Here is a 20,496-nt window from a genome sequence, read left to right as displayed (position 1 = left end):
GCTGTTCAAATAACTGAACCATTTATGGCTGAACCATAAAATCAGGGGAAATAGTTTTGCGTCGATCTGAAACGAACATTTTTTGAAAATTTCAGCAAACCGAAAAAGGTGGGGGGTTTTTGTTTCCGGTCAAATGCAACATTGTTTCATTTGGAAGGTTCTCCACCACCACCTTTAAAAATGTTTTAAAAACAAAATTTAAATCAAATTCAAAACGAAAATTCAGTTTGAATCAAAAAGTCCAAACTTTTTGTTTTGAAAAAAGGTGAAATGAAACATTTTGACTTTTTGGGGAAATGTTGCCCCAGCTCTATCCAGAACTCCAACGCTTTTGCTTCCCAAAGGGAAGGTGTTTAACAGGTTCATACTGTGTCTTGTTGCAGAGTCACTAAGGGCCATTCACATTGATTTGTAAGTATTCATTAGTCCATCCAGGTGCAAAACTATGCAGAGTTACCATGGTGTCCACAACAACAAAAAGAAACTTTGCTTCTAATCTGCTGGGACTGCCAGAGAAAACATGCAGAGCCAAACCCTGCTCTCACTTTCCCTGGTCTAAATCCGGAGTTAACTTGGTTGAAATCAGTGAAGTTATTTGAGTGTAAATGAGAGTAGAAACTGGTTTTTAATGGACCTGATTCTTCTCTCTTGCTGATGTAAATCAGGACTAAGTCCACTGTGATAAATAGAGTTACCGTGGGTTAGAACTGGTATAAGTGCCATCTGAATTAGGGCGGGCCATTGGCTTCATTAGCGTAAGTCTGGATTTATATGGATTTAACTGAGATCAAGGTTACCTTTTAATGGGTCTGATTCCCTCCTGCCTTGCAATTTATGTTGTCCTTTTCTCTTTGTGCAAACTGAATGTGAAACACACCCAGATTTTCTTGGCTGCATTTTATCCCCATTTTGCACTCATGTAAATGACAATACAAAGAAGTCAACGGTCAAGCTCAATCAGCTAAAAACCAAGAGCCAGTTGTATGCTAGGCAAAAGGTTATGCTGGGGCTCGGCTTTGCTAGCATGTGTTAACTGAATCCAACCTGAGCACTGGTGCAAAGAAAGAAAGCAGCAGATCCAATGTGTTTGTCAGTCAATAAAGTTCATGGCTATTTCTTCTACATGGTTAACATAGAGGATCCTGCTTGGAACGGCTGAGATCCACTCCAGCTGCCTGCCACTTTGCCCACGCAGGGGAGGGCAAATATTTTGAAAGTGATTTAGCCAGAACATTGTACCATCATTCTCTGCCTCCCCCTCGCCCCCCCCCACCCCATTCTGCCCTGCAGAAGAGCACAGGGGGTTAAATATCCATGCACGATTTTCAAATATCAGGGCAGGGCTTAAAGAGCCTAGCAGGGATATACGCTTTCTTGTTGCAGACATTCAGAAGTGGGAGAGGCTTTCAAAAATATTTTTACTTTGTGCATCCTTCTGTGCGGGAGTCAGATGGATTACCCCAGGAGCTGACCTTCCTTGTTTTGACCACAGAGCTACACAGGTGCACATTTCCTTGCCCCGAGTGCAAAACACGCACTTCCAGGCTCAGCTGGCTTTTATTTTAGATCAAGAAGGGAAACAAGTCAGAAGAAACGGAAAGATGCCAGGCACACTGCGTGGCTCGTCTATAATATAGGCTGCAGCTCCGTTCAGAGGAGCGCTCACTGAGAGCCTTTCCTTATTTCTCCTGCTCTGTGAAGTTTAACTGGGATCTGCCATATACAGTAGAACCTGAGCATTACAAACACCAGAGTTAGGAACTGACCAGTCAACCACACCCCGCATTTGGAACCAGAAATGCACAATCAGGCAGCAGCAGAGAAAAACAAGCAAAAACAAACACAAATACGGGACCGTACCGTGTTAAATGTAAACTAATAAATATCAAGGGAAAGTGGCATTTTTTCCTGCATAATAAAGTCTCAAAGCTGTATTAAGTCAATATTCAGCTGTAAACGTTTGAAAGAACCACCCTAATGTTTTGTTCAGAGTTACGAATATTTCAGAGTTCTGAACAACTTCCGTTATCAAGGTGTTTGTAACTCTGAGGTTCTACTGTATTGTTTCTTGTGGAGGAAGTAAGGTGGTTGCTATAGATTTCTTGATTTATGTCAGATTGTCTGGGCTTGATTCTCAAAAGGCCCCTTCCCCCCATTCTGGCTGTGTCATGGAGAACAGCCCTGGCAACGTCACGTGCATTTGCTCCTTTTTAAGGCTCCTGTGCAGAGCCAGAGCAGTGTAAAGGGGCTTTGTGTAAATGAGAATCAGGTCCCCCTATGTTTGAAATTACTGCTAAGGGATGGCTGCCTTTTATTTTTGCTTGTGTGAACCTAGAGGAAATATCCAAAATAATGCCAATGTCTCGAGGCTGTGAAAGTTCTCTCTAAGCCGCAAGGAAACAAAGGAAGGTTCAGGAGTAAAAGAACCCTCTGCTAACATCTGTGAGAGGAGAGCAGAGATACTATGTCAACGGTCCGCCTTCAGCAGATTGAAAGAGGTAGGACAGCTGCCAGACACACCCACCCCTCCGTAAAATGATCCTTTCTCTGCCCTCAAACCAAGCCCTGCTCTTCTAACGGATAAAAGGAGAGGGAGGCTCAGAGGGACGCACTTGATCTCTCCTGATCTCCCCTGTAGCCTGCCTGAGTTTTCTCGGGAGGGGAAGGACAGAACCCAGCCCAGTAACCATGTCGAGGGCTGTAAGTTTCAGTTCTCGCTCGGCTGCTCCCCCAGGGGGCTTTAGACAGGTCCGAGTCAGCACTGTCTCCTCGACCCGTGCCTTGGGCGGGGGTGCCAGCTTGGGAAGGGCAGGTGGCTTTGGCAGCTCCAGTCTCTATAGCCTAGGCTCTGCCAACAAGAGGATTTCGCTGGGCGCTGGAGGAGGCAGCTCCTACAGCGTCCACTCTGGATATGGGCTGGGCACTGGGTTTGGCGCAGGAGCCGGTGGTGGGTTCACACCTGCCAGCATCCAAGAGGTGACCATCAACCAGAGCCTCCTGACGCCCCTCAACGTGCAGATCGACCCCACCCTCCAGATGGTCCGTAAAGAGGAGAAGGAGCAGATCAAGACCCTCAACAACAAATTCGCCTCCTTCATCGACAAGGTGAGATGCAGGAACGGGTGGCAACTCAGGAGATGATCCAAACCCCAGTGAAACCAGCGGGGGACTTTCCCTAGACTTTGGATCAGGCCCCGTAGTTCTAAAGATGGATGGTAAAATTATCCTGTAGCCCTTATTGAATTCTTAGTCATGTTGACTTCCACAACAATTTTTGCTTCAGTGAAGGCCTTGGTGCTTGCTCCCTGTTGATTAAGCTGGGGCCATTCAGGGAACCTAGGCTACGCTGTAAAAATCCCAGAGATTTCAGAAGCCCCAAAAGGTCAGATCTGGGTGCCAATCCAACGCCACCAAATTCAAGGCAGTGCTTGGATCTGGGGCTTTGAGTTGACCTGTTCTCAAGGCTTGCTGTAAATCGGTGTGGCTCTACTGAAGTTAATTGACACCCATTTAGCTCCGCTGTTTTACCCCAGTTGGGCAACTGACCCATTTGTAAAATTTGGATGGGAATCCAGGCTGGGAATTTTTAAATCCCCTCGAAGGGTGACGGGCGTTCAGCTCTATGATCCAGTTACCCTCAAAGTCATTAGGCAGATTCCCAGGGGAAGCCAAATCTGTCCCTCTCTAACAAGAAAAAGCTGCATTTGCCTAGTGAACCAGTAGTAAGAAATCTGGGGTGTTATCTCGTTTCAGAATCTCAAACTCTCTCCCTGAATAGTTCAGATGCCTTTCCCTTCCCCCACATCTCATACAACATGCATGTCCTTGCAGTGATAGACTATTCTCCTAGCTTTGTGCCGTTATAGCTGGCTCGCTAACAAGGTCTGGTTCCCCTCCTGGCTTGCAGGTCCGCTTCCTGGAGCAGCAAAACAAAATACTAGAGACCAAATGGAGCCTCCTGCAGGACCAAAAGACCACCCGCAGCAACATTGCTCCCATGTTTGAGGCCTACATCAACAACCTGCGGAGGCAGCTCGACGGGTGGCTGAATGACAAAGGGCGCCTGGAGGGCGAGCTGAAGAACATGCAGGATCTTGTGGAGGATTTCAGGAACAAGTAATGTATCATCTAGTTGTCTAACGGTATGCTGAGCCCAGGAGAGCTGTCTGACATCCTTGCAAAGGTGGCTCAGGCTCTTCAATGGGGGATCCTTTTTAAGGCAGGGGACTATGACCCCCTGCAGAAAATAGCTTACACGCCAGCACAGTAATTGCTTGCTATTGCTTGGTGTGGTGTTCTGTCCCATCTGGTTGCACCGAGACGTGTGTGTGTGTGTGTGTGTTATATTAATGAGTCTGCTCTACAACCTTAGCTAAGGGCCATATGGGGGTGTGTTTGTGTGTGTCCCCAAATAGCTTTTAGTTCATGCAGTAGAGGCTCATGCACTGAGGTCCCAGGTTCGATCCCGCCCACCGACGACCAGGGTCTGCCAGTGTTACATTTGTACACACGCGCTTCTAGCAACACAGTTCTGTAGAATCTATCTAAACTTCTAAGGGACGTGATCTGTATGTGCTAAGGCAATTTAGATGGCTCATTCAGAAGAGATTTCCAACCCTGTAGTCAGTGGCTGACCTTTGGCTGACTTACAGTTACAGTATTGGAAGAGGGAACGGAAACCCTCTCCAGAAGGAAAGACAGATCGATTGCAGCCAGGGAGAAAGCTTTGTTTGCAAACAGAGACTTTGTACTAGAGACGGCTGGGAAACAGCATTTCCACTCCCGGGGGGAAATGCTGACATTTCAGAATGTGTTTTGGTTCTGAATTGTAACAGACAAAAGGAATTTTTTCAATTTTTTGTGTGTGGAATGGCGCTTTCAAAATAGTTCTTCCTGAAAACATCACCATGTTCTGCTTTGGTAATGTCACAACATCATCGTATAAAATGCTAAATTACATATATCACAGCTATTAAAAATAATAACACCTAGCTCTTATACAGCACAGTTTGTCAGTAGGTCTCAATGCACTTTACAATGCTTTTACCGGTGGGGAAACTGAGGCACAGGGCAGTGAAATGACTTGCTTAAGGTCACTCAGCAGGCCAGTGGCAGAGACAGGTCTCCCAAAGCTGTGTCCACACTGCCACTTTCAGTGCTAAAACTATTCAGTAGGCAACGCTGCCTATAGTGTAGGTCCCTATGATTCATAATGCTGCCTACCTGTCGTTGACATAGACCCATGGAAACAATGGGGGGGGGAAATGACTTGTGATCTAACAAGGGGCTTCTCAATCTTAACCAACTCCTTTGGGAAAGTCCAACTCAAACCACTCCTCACTCCTTTCATCCCAGGCCGCGCCCATCTGAGTTGGCAAACTGGAGCAGACAGGAACTGTAAATAGCGCAGATAAACCCCAGGGAGTGTCAGGAGAAAAGTCAATAACCGGTAATCCCTGCACAGGTGCAGCTGAGAGGCGTGTAGATGAAACAAAACAAAGACTGTTGGGGGCTGCATTATCTCCTGCCTAATGGATGTCCGCCATTGCTTGGGTTATTAATATCTCACCTATGGAGCAGTGCTTTACACCTGTGCGAAGAGGGTTTAAAAAGCTTCCATTCCTCAGCCCAGGATCCTCAGCTGGCGTAAGTGTAGCTTCTCTGGTGCCGAGCAAAGTGGGTGTAAATGCCTGCCCAGGTGCAAAGGCAGTAGAGAATCAAGCACAGGGACTTCAAAGCTCTGGCAAGGTGAAGGGGTCTTAAATTGAGTGTGCCTGTAATTAACCCCCACTGCAAGGCCCCTTTACAAAGGCAGAGCAGTGTAAAAAAGGGTCAAAGTGTAAATAAGAATCGGGCCCTAAGCATTTTGAAGCATGAAGCTAATCAAGATGGTTGTGATTCTTCTCTCACTCATATCAGTTTTACACTAGTAACATCAGTGGAGTTGCTCCTGATTTACACCACTTTACATCCGATCAGGTGCGAGTCATACTGAATTCGGTACCTGGATTGACACCGATAACGGGCATGCCAAGACTGCATTGTAAACCCGGGTCTGTGGGACCCAGACTTGTGGACTTGGTGTTTCCACGTCTGCGCTTGACCATCCACACTGCATTGTAAACTGGGGCTTACAATTGCTGGACCCGGGTCTCCCAGCTGTGCTAATACATTCATAGTGTATGACTCAGTCCTTCTGACTCGGGTCTGTGCTTGAGCTGCATCCACACTGCAAAATGACAGGGCTTGGACCCATCCACTGAGCGGGACTCGGCCTCTGACCCTCTGGCCAAGCAAGGTTCTGGGACCGGGATGCTTGCTGACCCAAGTCAGAACGATTTGTATGGGGATGGAAGGGGCTTGGGCTCAGACCTACGTGCACCGAAGACATACCCTTATTTGGGGTGAGGCAGGTAACTCCTTTGACATCTGTTCACTTATTTCATTCCCTTTCTCTCCATACTACAGGTTCTGTGTGCAGAGCATGCCAGTGTCAATGTCAGGGTATGCAATTTGCTCACGAATGCCAGATCCTCAGCTCCTATAAATTCGTGCAGCTCCATTGATTTCAATGGAGTCGCATTGAGTTTTACGAGCTGAAGACCTGACTCTGTATATGCAACGCACCGTTCTGCTGCAGGCAACATAAACCAGAACTGCAGCCTACAGGGTGCCTGTTGAACTCAAGGTTCCTCAAAGCACTTTGGAAAGCAACAGGTTTCGTACCAGCTGTGCAGCAGCCGTGTAAGCAAACAGAGCAGCTATTATGATCCCAACAATAGTATCTCACAGACAGCTCTGCTCAGCTAGAATGAAAAACACGGAGTTGCTGTGCTGGGGATTTCAGGGGCTGTTGTACTGGGTTTCAGGTTGTTCCAGGTTGCATTTTCCACTCTGCTGTGGATTCACTTGGGCAAGTGACTTACGTGCAGGCCTGCATTTCAGAGGTGCCGCTGGGCTCCGATAGTGCCTGTTAATTTCAGCTGGAGTTATGAATGTTCAGCATTCTTAAAAATCAGGGTTTATGAGCCAGATCCTTGGGGGTGTAAATTAGTGTGGCTCCAGTTAAGACTGTGGAAGGATGTAAAGGATCTAGCCCATTGCATCTAAAGATGGGTCTTTTTGCTCTGTGATTGTACAGTGCGTCGCATAATGGGATCCTGGTCCGTCACCCGGGCTCCTAGATGCAACTGTAGTACAAACAGCTCGTGATAAAAATGGATAACCAGAAACTGATGTAGCCCAAATTAGAGAGCACTGGAAAATTTGAGCCATACCCTCTCTGTGACTCAGTTTCCCCATTTGTGAAAGGGGCTAATTAGACTTGATTACCTTCTACTGGTATATTGAGGCTTAATCAATGCCTGCAAAATGCTTTGAAATCCTGGTATAAAGATATGCATAACAATAGCAATGATAACGAGGAGGAGGAAATACTACCAGACAAGTTTGGAAGATGTTTGAATGAATTTGCTGTAACTGTTCACACCCTTTTTGGACCAGCATTCGCTTTTGGTGGGTATCCTGGGGAGGAAGTTGTGACTCTTTGCACCAGGAATCTGATTCCATGAGTTACCGCTCATCCAAACAGGCAGCCTAAACAATAGCATGTGACTTATGTGTCCAATCAAAGACAAATAACACAGCATGAATTTCAAATATTAGACACTTGCAATGAGCTGTTTGGGCAGACCAAGGGTCAGGCCCTCAGCTGATGTAAATAGGAGTAGTACCATTACTGATTTACACCAGCTGAGGATCTAGGACTAAGGATTATTTTCTTAAATTTGGAGGGTGTGAGTGTAGGGGCTGCTCATAGGCTGGGAGCTCAGGCGGCTCGGGGGAGCCCTAAGAAGGGAAAAGGAGGGTAAGATGAGGGAAGGGGCAAATCTATGTGGCCCCCCCACTTTAAATAGCACTCTGCAGAACCTGCAGCAAACAATTTCAAATGACAAACACATCGTGGGAAATCATACGCTGACTGGAGATGATTCTCAAATGGATCAAGAGGTTAAATTGATCAGCTAAGTTATTCATTGTGAATTTTTGGCTGGGGTCTAGCTAGAGGTGGGTGCTTTCCCATTCCATGAGAGTTTCTGAGATTTGACTTTTTCCCCACCCCATATCAAAACAAAAAGTCAAAATCCCCCAGATATGTGTAAACTGATAATCTGGGAAAAGATCAGATTGGGCCCAACTGAAATGTTGTGTTTCAATTTCAACGTTTTAACATTTTTAAGGCTATTTTTAAGGTCAAGAAAATGAAGTGAAAGTTCAAAACAAAAAAGTCACTTGGAACCGAAAAACGAAGCTTTGTGTCTAAAACGTAAAACAGTCCTGTTTGTACAATTTCAAAATGAAAAAAAAAAAACCCATTTCTCAAATCGGGAGATTTATCCAAACCGACAGTGTCCGTTTCCACAAACGGGCATTTTACGACGAGAAAATGTTTTGTCTAAAAACTCCTGACCAGCTTTCACTCTCACGCACGCCGCTTCCTTTCCTCCCATCAGGTATGAAGATGAAATCAACAAGCGCACGACAGCAGAGAATGAGTTTGTCGTTCTCAAAAAGGTGAGTGGCACGATCTTTGAACGAAATCGCAGAAGTTGAGTTTCAAAGGGGCGGAGGCGCGGTAATGTTTCTAGTATAGACTAGCCCTGGACGTAGGCAACACCCGAATCCTTATCTGGGAACCTGAATAAACACCCTGATTTTCAGAGACAGTGAGCACCCCTGACCTCCACAGAAGCCAAACTTGGTGTCTTGATTATTCTTCAGGATGTCGATGCTTCCTACATGAACAAGGTGGAGCTGGAGGCCAAGGTAGATGCCTTGACCGATGAGATCAACTTCCTGAGGTCTCTCTACGAAGCAGTAAGTGCCCTTTCCCTCTATCATAGACAGACTGATGATGTGTAACTCCATCAGTGATTGACGTTTCCAAGGAGATGCTTCGTGATTTGTGGCTATGGTATGTAAATATTATGGATGGTTGGATGGATAGACCTTGATTTTTCTCTCACTTAAACAAGTGAGAATCAGGAATAGCTTCCGGAAAGATTATAGAGTTATACTTTTGTAAGGAGGAGAATCAGGTCCTATGCATATGAGCAAGAGGTTCAGACTGTGAGGATCTGTTCAGTGATGCTCAAAAATGAAGCCCTAAAGTGCTATATTTGTCCCAGTCCCCCGGTGTCATAAAATACAGCCCATGGCCACCCAAGCAACAGCTTGAGGGTAAAACAGATCAAATGAAGTTTGCAGTCCCTGTGATCTCATGCAATGATTTCTTGTCATCCGTGATGAAAGACACAAGAGCTGAAGAAGAACTCTAGTGTTGTGAATTTATTTTGTGACTGCATTTCTAATAGAGCTGATTGGAAAACGCATGTGTGTGTGTGTGTTTTAGACAAAATATTTTGGCGAAAACTCCACATATTTTGATTATGAAATGCCATCCTTGTGCCTCCTGTGAGTTGTACTTCCAGGACCTCATTCTCTTCTATAGACCAGACTCCCTAGTCAGACTACGTCTCCCATGATGCACCACAGTCCTTCCTTACGGTAGGGGAAAGCAGTGTAGTACGGCACTCACAAAGCAGTGGTGCACTATGGAAGATGAAGTCCAACTGGGGACCCTGGTCTATACAGGAGAATGGGGGCACAAGGCACTTCAATTACTCATGAGGCACCACCGTGGCATTTAATCATCAAAATATTTTCGTTTTCAGACTTTCCATTTTCTGGCCAAAAATTGAAATTTGCCCTGGAAAGCAGACACTTCTCACAAAATTTTATTTTGCTTAGTCAAAAATCCAATTTTAAGTTTCAGTGGAAAATTTTCAACTAGCCTTAATTTATACTCCACTTCGAAATTTTCCCTTTGGGTCCTGGACAGTTGACAATAGAGCTCTTCCTGTGGCAACACGTGTAGGCCCCCTGGTTGATCGTAATTTGCATAGACGACTCAAATCACCGTTTAGCAAATCCGGCTCTTTGTTCCATGTGAGCTTTGTATTTAAACAGACTCGGGAGCCAGGGGATCACAGGTTTCCTTCTGAAGCGAGTTTACTGCAGAAGATGCAAGTGGTGCAAGCTAAAAAAAAATTAATATTGATTTTCTGGTGGCAAAAGAAGTTCACTGAGTCCTGGTCATGATGCCTGAAGACTCCACCTTGGGTCTCCCTCCAGTTCCGATTGGAAAGCCTCCAATACCCTTTCCATCAGGGTCTGAGTCCCCACCGTAGTCTGCTGCCCTTCTGTGGTCGTTCCTACGTTCACCTGGGCCCTCTCTGTCCCAATTGTTCTATCTCATAACCCCTTTTTTCCTGCCTCACTGGGACCCATACTTCCCCTTTGCTACCACACCCTCTCTTAAGTGGGCAATGCCTTTTTACATGGCCAGCCTCATGGCACCCAAAGCAAACCCTTTTCTTTGCCTTGTCAGCAAGGCTTCCTTTTGGCCTTCTCTTGCGCAGCCCCTTCCCCTGGGCTTGCCTTCACCTCACAGCTCATGTATGGGCATCTCCTCCAAAGGTGCTCCCACTGACCACAGGCAAAACATGCCCCTCCTTTTCCTGTTCTCCCCACAGGACGCACTCTTTGGGGCTTTCCTCTCTTCCCCATCCTAGCAGGGGCATTCCCTTTTCTGGTGTTCTCCTCACTCACAGGCGTAACACTCCTGGTGCCCAGGCCTCCAGCCTCCTAGCTCTGATATCTTCCTTCCTATCTTGCTCCCTGAGGCCTCTACTAATTTCTTCCTGCAGGAGCTTATAACTAGAGCCTGCTGCAGTTTGGCCAGCTGTGCCAAATAATTCTGCACATACCAACGTGTCTCCCACTGTCTCTGCTGGTTCTCCAGCACCTGCTGCAGCAGGGCCTGGATCCATCCCTGCTGTTTGTCATCCCCCCAACTTCTGCAGGGGGTGGGGGGATTCTGGAGTCCTTCCTGGGAGGGTCTAAATGCCTTCTGCAAAGAAAGCTTCCGCGCACTGCGGCTCCATTGCCACTTTGCCTCAAGTGTCTCTATTATAGTCTGTCCTGCTCCCCTTGCATCAGGGTAACTGCCTTATACAGTCTTTCACAGTCCACCACAGTCTCTCAACCTCCCCTTGTAGCAGGAGCAACCATGTGCCTGCGTTCTCCACCAAATTGTCACAGAGGGCACCACTCCCCTCTGGTCTGGCGCCTCCTCCTGGTCACTCTGGGGATTAGCTCTTGAGGTTGACGCCCCTTCTGCAATTTGCATGCCATTGCTCTGCTTCTCCCTCTGGTCTGCAGCCACACTCTCACTCCAGGAACCACAGCGTCTTCTTCCTTCCGGCTAGATCACTCAGCACTTTCCCCCTTCCAGTCTTTCCTGTCCAGCCGTCCTAGGCAGTCTTCCCATTCACTCCCTCAGTGGCTGGCAGGGGAATCCAGGCCTGCCCTCAATTCCAGGTTCCAGTCCAGGGACCCCCCACAGCTCAGCCATTCTGGGCTTTCCTGTCTCCGTCCTCACTGCTCCTTCCCTAGACTGCTTCCTACCACACCTGGTTCCCCTTCTCTCTCTGGGTGTACCAGCTCCAAACCTTCTCCCGCTTCCCAGGGAGTGACTGCTGCCTGCCTTCCTGCAGCCTTTCCCAGCACTCCTCAACTTTTGCCAGCTACCTAGCTTTCTACAGGCCCCACCTGTTCCTGCCCAGCTGAACCTGCTTCCAATTAGTTCCCTGCTCCTGGCTCTTCCTCCAGCCTCTGGAGTTCATTGGCCTGCCTCGCCACCTTAACCCTTTCAGTCCCGTGTGGGGTGGTCACCCCACTGCAGGAGCTCTCACCTGCCTTTGCTAGGGAGAGTAGGAGCAGCCATCTCTAATTTATCCCTCCCTGCCCTCTTACTTTAAACCTGGCTTGCTCAGATGGCGAGATAGTCTCTTTACATCCTTGGCTAAGAGTGGTAGAATCTGGCCCTAACTTTGTAGTAAAGTTGGGCCTGATCCAAAACTCTGGATCCAAACTTTGAATGAATTTGGATCTGGCCCTTCACATCACAGCTGGGCTCCTTTCTCTACAGAGGGGCAAAGCTCCTTGACCCCCCTTAAACTTTGGGTGAGTTTGGATACAGGTGTCAGGTACATCTCTGCTTTTTTTCTTCACCTTGCAGCATCAGAATGATCTGTTTTGGCAGCTACTGTATTGCGACACTTAGTTGGATTCCTTCCTGGCTAATGATTTATTTGACAAGTTTCTTCTTATCTCCTTTCCTTTCCTTTGCTTCTCTTTTCTGATCTTAATTGGTTTCTACAAGTAACACCTTAGAACAGAAGAGAGAGATCAAACAGTTCAGCTAGGGTTGTCAGGTGTCTGGTTTTGGAACCCAGAGACCCTGGCAGCTGCGGGTCAGCACCACTGACGTTAAAAGTCAAGCTCCTGTGTGACTCCCGGAAAGCTGCCGGCATCTCCCTCTGGCTCCTAGGCAGAGGGATGGCCACGGGGGCTCTGTGCGCTGCCCCCGCCCCCAGCACCAGCTCAGCTGCTTCCATTGGCCAGGAACCCTGGACAGTGGGAGCTGAGGGGGCGGTGCCTGCAGGTGCAGGCAGTGCAGAGAGACACGTGGTCGTGCCTCCGCTTAGGAGCCGGAGGGAGATGCTGGCAGCTTCCCAGGAGCCCCCTGAGGTAAGCACCGCTCAGAGCCCCCATCCCATCCTGCTCCCCAGCCCCCTCCCCCAGCCCAGAGCCCCTTCTTGCACCTCAAACCCCGGCCCCACCCCAGAGCCCACACCCCCAGCCAGAACTCTCACTCCCCCCACACCCCAACCCCCTGTTCCAGCCCGGATCTCTCTCCTGCACCCTGAACCCCTCATTTATGCCCCACCCCAGAGCCTGCACCCCCCAGACCATAGGCCATACCCCCTCCCACACCCCAACCCCCTGCCTCAGCCCGGAGCCCTCTCCTGCACCCCAAACCCCTGGTCCCACCCCAGAGCCTGTACCTGCAGCTGGAGCCCTTACCCCCCCACACCCCAACCCCCTGCCCCATCCTGGATCCCCCTCCTGCACTCTGAACCCCTCATTTATGGCCCACCCCAGAGCCCACACCCCCCAGCCTAGATCCCATACCCCCTCCCATACCCCAACCCCCTGCCTCAGCCCAGCGCCCTCTCTTGCACCTCAAACCCCTCATCCCCAGCCCCACCCCAGAGCCCATACCCATAGCCCTCACCACCACTCGCCACCCCCCGCACCCCAAACACCTCCCCCAGCCCGATGAAAATGAGTGAGTGAGTGAGGGTGGGGGAGAGCGAGCGACAGAGGGAGGGACATGGCGTGAGCAGGGGCGCGTGGCCTTGGAAAAGGAGTGGGGCAGGGAGCGGGGCAAGGGTATTCGATTTTCTGCAAATAGAAAGTTGGCAACCCTGAAGCTCAGCTGAGATAGAAAATTAGCCAATTGAGATTATAATGTGTTTAATGTAATTCGCAGGAACTTCGTGAGCTGCAGGCACAGGTCTCTGACACCTCTGTGGTCCTCACGATGGACAACAGCCGAAACCTGGATATGGACAGCATCATCGCTGAGGTCAAAGCGCAGTACGAGGAAATGGCCAACAAGAGCCGAATGGAAGCTGAGTCCTGGTACCAAACCAAGGTGAGCGATGATGGAAATAGGGGAACTCGGAGTTTCTGCTATTCAATATGTGTCTGGAGAGGCTAGTCTGTGAGGGGCCATTGAGAGCTACCATGATGACTGTCCTTTACGGAGCTGTTGTTGTGTACCACAGTTTGAGACGCTGCAGGCCACTGCGGGGAAACACGGTGATGAACTGCGCAACACCAAGACCGAGATCACGGAGATTAACCGCATGATCCACAGACTGCAGGCTGAAATTGACAACGTGAAAAGCCAGGTGAGGCGTTGGCCTGGTTTTCCTGCTGCTTCTTCCAGAGTGTGTTGAGTCATGAGTTTAATAGAAAGAAGGTTCATAAATACAGTAAGAGGTCTTAAGGTCAGTGCCTATTAAAAGCACTTGGAGAAAGCTGCAGTTATAATGTCAGAAGAGGAAGATCTTGCGAGGGAAGGCAACATGTCCAGGTGTCCGTTGTTATATTGATCCCAGTACTGCCACCATGACTTCCACTGGCCAGTGCTTTACTCTGGGAGTACTTCCATTACAGTCATGGTCTAGTGGATAGGGCACTATTGTAGGAGTCGGGAAACGTGGTTTCTATTCCTGGCTCTATGTCATGATGGCTCAGCCACAGCGAGGCACTCCAGTGCATCATGGAGGATGGAGTCTGACTGGCGAGCCGGGCCCATAAAAAAGAATGGGGCCATGAGGAACATGGGACTACAACTCCCATGAAGCACTGCAGCAGATGCGCTTGACACACAGGTTAATAGCGAGACAATGCAGGGGAGATAATATCTTTTATTGGACCAACTTCTGTTGGTGAGAGAAACAACACAGAGCTCTTCTTCAGGTCTGGGAAAAGAACTTTGAGCGTCACAGCTAAATTCAAGGTGGAACACATTGTTTAGCATAGGTAGTTAGTATGTACTCTAAGGGACAATTCAAGGTGGGTTCCGCGATGGGGGAGGATCTCAGATTCCAGGCTCCAACCTGAGCCTCAATGTAGGGTGACCATATTTCCCAAAGGGAAAAAGAGACACTGTGTGGGGCTAGCCTGAGACCTTCCCCTGCCTCCCCCCACACAGGGTTGTCCTGAGCTGCTCGCCCGAGCCCCCCCATGCAGGGCTGGCATCGCTGGTCCCCCGAGCCCTGCCTGCCCCCCACGCAAGGCTGGGGCTGGCGTAGCTGTTTGCTTAAGCCCTGTCTGCCCTCTGCCTGAGCCCTGCCTCCCACTCTGCACGGGGCTGGCATCCCCACTCACCCCCCGCATGTTCTTTCACTCCCCACTTTTTTGACAAATGCCCACCTTTGCCACAAAGGGACTGTCCCAGCCAAAACGGGACAAATGGCCATTCTACCCCAAGGTCTACAATGCAGTTTTACAGCCCCACAGCCTGAGACCCACAAGCCCAAGTCAGCTGCCACGAGCCATCCAGGGTTTTTAATTTCAGTGCAATAGGGAGCAATCCTGCATGGGTTACGGAGAGGGACATGACACTTCAATTCTTTGCCATCTCTGACTTGTATGATCCATCCACCTAACTTCTCCACTCCCTTTCTGTATCAGGGAAGAGCCAGATGTGCACACAATCTGCTCATTCAGCCAGGCTGGGGTTTTTCTTCACTTTATCCTGCCGCTTTAATCAGTGCATCAAAGGGATGTTTAAAACTCCTGCAAAGTTGATGGCTCACTGCCTGCAAGGCATGGATATTTGCAATGAATAACCAGAGTGCACAAAAAGTGGGGAGATAAGCTATTGTAAATCACTCAGCGGTGTTTATTTGGTTTCAGGGCAGGGTGGCTGGAACACACATTCATAAGCAAATAGTGTGAGCCAGTAAAGCTGCTTTTGAATAATGAATGGCAGTTTAAAACCAAGCCTTCCATCCCAACAGTTGTATTATTCTACAGATGTATGTAATGTTGATCCTACAGTAAAGGGTGCACTAGAAATACAATCCATCTGTAGACAGGCAGATTGCACTGGGAGTCTTTTGTCCTCCTCTGGAAGGTCAGGTCTTGCTCATTGCCCAACTACCATAGATGGACCCAAGGTCCAATCTAGAATGGCAGCTCCAGCTGGAGTGACTTCTAAGAAGAAGTCAACTAACTCATTGTGCATTGGGAATGCCTAGATTAGATACATAGATAAATAGATAGATAGTCCATCTCTGTGTATATCTCTCTCTGATACAAAGATGTCATCAACAGATAGATGGATGGATAGATAGATGGATAGGTCTAGCTATTTGTGTGTCTGTCCATCCAGTACAAAGATGGATGGATGAATACCATAGATGGCATAGAGGGATGGATGGTTACTATAGATGTCATGCATGGATGAATACCGTAGATGGCATAGAGGGATGGATGGATACCATAGAGGGCATAGCTAGATAGTAGAACAGAAATACCACACCAAGGGGCTGAAACACACACTGAAGTCCCGTGTTGTGCACTTGTAGCGTGCCAAGCTGGAGGCAGCCATTGCTGAGGCCGAGGAACGTGGCGAGAGGGCCATCAAAGACGCCATGGCAAAACAGGAGGAGCTGGAGGCTGCCCTGAATAAAGCCAAGCAGGACATGGCCCGCCAGCTGCGGGAGTACCAAGATCTGATGAACGTCAAGCTGGCCCTGGATATCGAGATCGCCACCTACAGAAAGCTGCTGGAGGGAGAAGAGAGCAGGTGGGTGCAATATACAGGCCTAAAATCATTGGCATAGTTCATCAGAACTAGGCCAATTTACCCCAGAGGGTCTGACCCATGGTGTGCGCAGCACGCAAAATCGTTTCTAGAAAGAAGGACCCATTTCTCCGTTGTCCTACACTTTGAATGGTTATTTACACCTGTGCAAAGAAGAGGTGTGATGCTCCCACATCAGATCGGGGGCATTACACCGGTTTTGCACGTGGGGGTGAATGGTGACAGGCACCAGGCAGTGAGGAATCAGATCCAGTGTTGTTCACAGTTTCCCATGAGACATCATTTGCTGTATCCGGGGCTCAGTCCTACTTCCTTTGATGTCAACGAGTTTTACCACTGTCTTAACTGGAGCAGGATTCAGGGCTTTAAAACTGCTCCATAAAGGTAAATGACTTACAGGACCTGATCCTGAGAGATGGGATTCAATGACCGTCATCATCAATGGGAGAGGCAAGTTCTCAGCTCCTCTCTGAATTGGGGCATTAATGCAACGGTGTGTCTGTTGATTGGGAATATTCGTGGAGGTGGGAGAAAAGTTAACCCCAGAGGCAGGGAAAAGCGAATGCACCACATCAGTCCCACGCGAGCCCAGAACAGATTTCAGTGCCCTGCTGCGTTCTCATGGACATCAATGGCAAAAATCCCGTTTCGAGCTGATTTTTTCCCCGGTGAAAAATTTCAATGAAAATGAATTTTTTTTTTTAGTTTTGATGGGATTTTTCTTCAAAACATTTCATTTTTTTAAATAAATCATAGAATCGTAGAATCTCAGGGTTGGAAGGGACCTCAGGAGGTCATCTAGTCCCACCCCCTGCTCAAAGCATGTTCTGTTTTCTCTTGCTGGCAAAAAAAAATTCAGTGTAGAAACAGATTATTGGGCATGGGAAAATTTTCATTTTTTGAACCCAAATTCCAAAATTGTTTTGACCAAAGTGACATTTTCCATGGAAACACCCATTTTGTCAACAAAAAAAAACAACAACAAAATGGTTTTCTATTAAAAATAACTCATGTAGATGGAAAATTTCCAACCAGATTTACCCCATCAGCTCCTGTCAGAGTCGGACGTGCCATTAACAATGCATGTCTTGAAGGGATGAAGCACGTTTGTTAGTAAAGGACAAAGTACCTGATGATACAGCTGTCTCATATTCATTATTTATAATAGCAATCATAATACATTCCCATTGTGCTGGTCTTCAAAGCCAAAAGCCTCTGGGTACCATATCTGATGAGAAGTCTAACCAAACTTCTTCTTTCTTGCCTTTGTTTTCCTCCCTCCACAGGTTGGCTGGGGACCACGTTGGCAGTGTCAGCATCTGTGAGTTGGCTTTACAATTAATTCCTTCCCTAGAGAGATTGGAGAAAACGTGCTTCAGAGTTCACAGGCCATTGATTTTATTTTATTGGATCCCTAGAGAAAATGAATGAGGAAGACCCCAATGGTATCCTATAGACCAGGGGTGGGGAACCTTTCTTCTATCAAGGGCCACTGACCCACCGAAAAAATCAGTCATGGGCCACACAAAGCCCCACGGGGGAGAGGAGGGGGAAAGGTTCAGGGCTTCCCTAGGCTCCGGGGTGGGGCCATAAATGAGGGGTTCAGGGTGCAGGAGGGGGCTCCAAGCTGGGGCAGGGGTTTGGGGTGCAGGAGGTGGTGAGGGCTCCAGCTGGGGGTGCGGGTGTGGGGCTGGGGATGAGGAGTCTAGGGTGCAGGAGTGGTCTCCGGGCTGGGGCCAAGTGGTTTGGAGTGCGGGAGGTGGCTCAGGGCTGGGTCAGGGGGTTGGGGTGCGGGAGGAGGGTTGGGGTGTGGGCTCTGGGAGGGAGTTTGGGTGTGGGAGGTGGCTCAGGGCTGGGGCAGGGGTGTGGGTGGGGGAGTGGGTTCTGACCTGGGGCAGGGGGTTCAGGGTGTGGGCTCTGTTTGAGTGGCGCTTACCTCAGGTGGCTCCCAGTCAGCTGCGCAGCGGGACTAAGGCAGGCTTCCTGCCTGCCCTGGCTCTGCGCTGCTCCCAGAAGCGGCCGCCATGTCCGGCCCCCAGGCAGAGGGGCCAGGAGGCTCTGCGCGGCGCGTGCTGCCCGTACCTGCAGGCGCTGCTCCCGGAGCTCCCATTGGCTGCGGTTCCCCCGGCCAATGGGAGCTGCGAAGCCGGCACAGGGGGCGGGGGCAGTGCGTGGAGCTTCCCTGATTGCCCCTGCTCCTAGGGGCTGCAGGGACCTGCCGGTCGCTGCTGGTCACTGCGCAGAGCCGACCGGACTTCTGGTGAGCCAGCGCTCACAGCTCCAGCTCCACGGGCCGGGGAGTGCCGAGGCTCGGGGCTTCCGGCCCACGGCACAGAGACTTGCCCCGGGCGGTATGAAATGAAGCAGCAGGCCGGATCCGGCCCGCCAGCTGTAGGATCCCCACCCCTGCTATAGACCTTTCACGCGCCCTCCAAACCTACAGAGCCTGATTCTCATTGACATGGCTAGGAGCTAGGGGTGTGATTCCCAGCTTGAGTAGCCATACTCACGCCAACGCTCACTTGAGTTAGGGCTTTAAAATCACGAGCGCAGCCATGGTAGCTGCCCCACGTACAAACCTTCCTGAACCCCAGCGCCAGAGCTGCCGCATGTGACATGCTTCTAGTACCTATTGATCATTTATTGAACCCTTTATAAACGGCAGCTTAATATGAGAGTGTGTATGAAAACGGATAACTTTCTATCAAATTTGACAGGATTTTTCCATAATGGTTATTCATGTATTTATTTATTTTGAATATTCTAGCCCCAGCAAATCACTTTAGCCCATGCTTAAATTTAAGTACATCAATAATCCCATTGAAGTCAAAAATACTCATCCACCAGATGTTCTGTCTGTGCGATGTTAGCACTAAACCTGGTCAGAAATTTTCTGACTGAACATTTCTCCATCGGAAAATGCCATTTTGTTGAAACCAAAGGGTTTTGCAGAAATGTGTCGATTTCAATGAAATGTCATTTAAAAAATCTGAATGGAGCGTTCCAATTGTACATTTCAAAAAGACTTTTCGCTTAATTTCTTTTATTTGATAATATGCAAGTTAATTCTTTTTCAAAAACCAAAACTGAAAAGAAACGTTTCGATCAATCTGAAACAGTTGTTTTTAAAAATTATTTCAACTAAAATTTCAAATTTGTTTTTCATTCTATTCTGGAACAGAATGTTTTTTTGGATGCATGGAATTTCCTGTGAAAAGGAAAAATCCAGTTGCCACACAGCTCTAGCTAGCACCAAAAATGCACCATTTGCCATGCACTGGCCACTCTTAGACCCTGATCCTGCAATGAGATACACTGGTGCAGACTCCTGCTTCCTTGTGGGAGTCCCATTGTGAATGGGAGTCTGCATGGGTACAGGGGTGGGCAGAAGTGCTTCTTAATGCAGGACTGGGGCCTCGTTGCCAGGTCATGCTCCTGTTCCCATGACACCATCTTGGCCTGATTCTTCATTGTTCTGCACCCTTTGTTGTGATTTACACCAGTGCAAAATCAGTGCAAAGTACACACAAAATGGCTGCTTTGTACACTTGGCAGTCTCTTTGAACTGGGGTGAATCATGACACAAGGTGCAGGGCGATGGAGAATCAGGCCCTCTCTGCACCAGCTGGGCACAGCTGCAATTGCATTGTGCTCTCCTGACTGGAGTGGATCTGCAAACCCAGGCATTTATGATGGTTTTGTTTTTGCACCATAGCTGTGGTCAATTCTAGTGCTGGAGGCGGATACAGCAGCGCGAGTGGGTATGGCTTTGGAGGAGGAACTGGCCTGGGAAGCGGAATGGGCAGCGGGGGACTCTTCTTTTCCTCCGGAGGGAGCCCTGGTGGTATGAAAGCGTACTCTCTGAGGACGACCTCTTTCAGAAGAAGAAGTGACAGGAACTAAGCTCCAAACACCAAGCTCATCACTGCCAGAATATGAGTACAAAAATAAATAAATGGCATAGAAAGACAAAGGTTTTATTGTCTCCTGACAGCCAAACTGGTTGCAAAATTGTGCAGTGATGAATGAAATGCCAGTAAGATACATCACAGTGCATGACCCCACCGCAGACAGCCCAGGGCTTGACTTTGCCCCATTGAGCTTTGCCACCAAAAGCAGGATCTAGCGTGAAATTCACCGCTGTGCAGAGGGCAGGATAATGCCTACACGTGACTTAAGTCCTA

The 20,496-nt window shown here is 48.7% G+C and overlaps 1 protein-coding gene across 1 annotated transcript; it reads left to right on the top strand.

Moving 5' to 3' along the window:
* Window positions 1–2,599: 2,599 nt before the first annotated feature.
* On the top strand, window positions 2,600–20,285 carry LOC140900811 (keratin, type II cytoskeletal cochleal). The gene is made up of 9 exons (XM_073318659.2): window positions 2,600–3,105; window positions 3,908–4,116; window positions 8,514–8,574; window positions 8,782–8,877; window positions 13,460–13,624; window positions 13,758–13,883; window positions 16,074–16,294; window positions 17,599–17,633; window positions 20,028–20,285. Exons 1-9 carry the CDS (start codon window positions 2,689–2,691, stop codon window positions 20,213–20,215), a joined length of 1,518 nt encoding a protein of 505 aa, XP_073174760.2. The 5' UTR covers window positions 2,600–2,688; the 3' UTR covers window positions 20,216–20,285.
* Window positions 20,286–20,496: the final 211 nt, after the last annotated feature.

The sequence above is a fragment of the Lepidochelys kempii genome, chromosome 20 (genome assembly GCF_965140285.1).
Source record: "Lepidochelys kempii isolate rLepKem1 chromosome 20, rLepKem1.hap1, whole genome shotgun sequence".
Classification (NCBI taxonomy): domain Eukaryota; kingdom Metazoa; phylum Chordata; order Testudines; family Cheloniidae; genus Lepidochelys; species Lepidochelys kempii.
The sequence above is the reverse complement of the archived record's forward strand: the minus strand, read 5'-3'. Positions and strand labels throughout refer to the sequence as shown.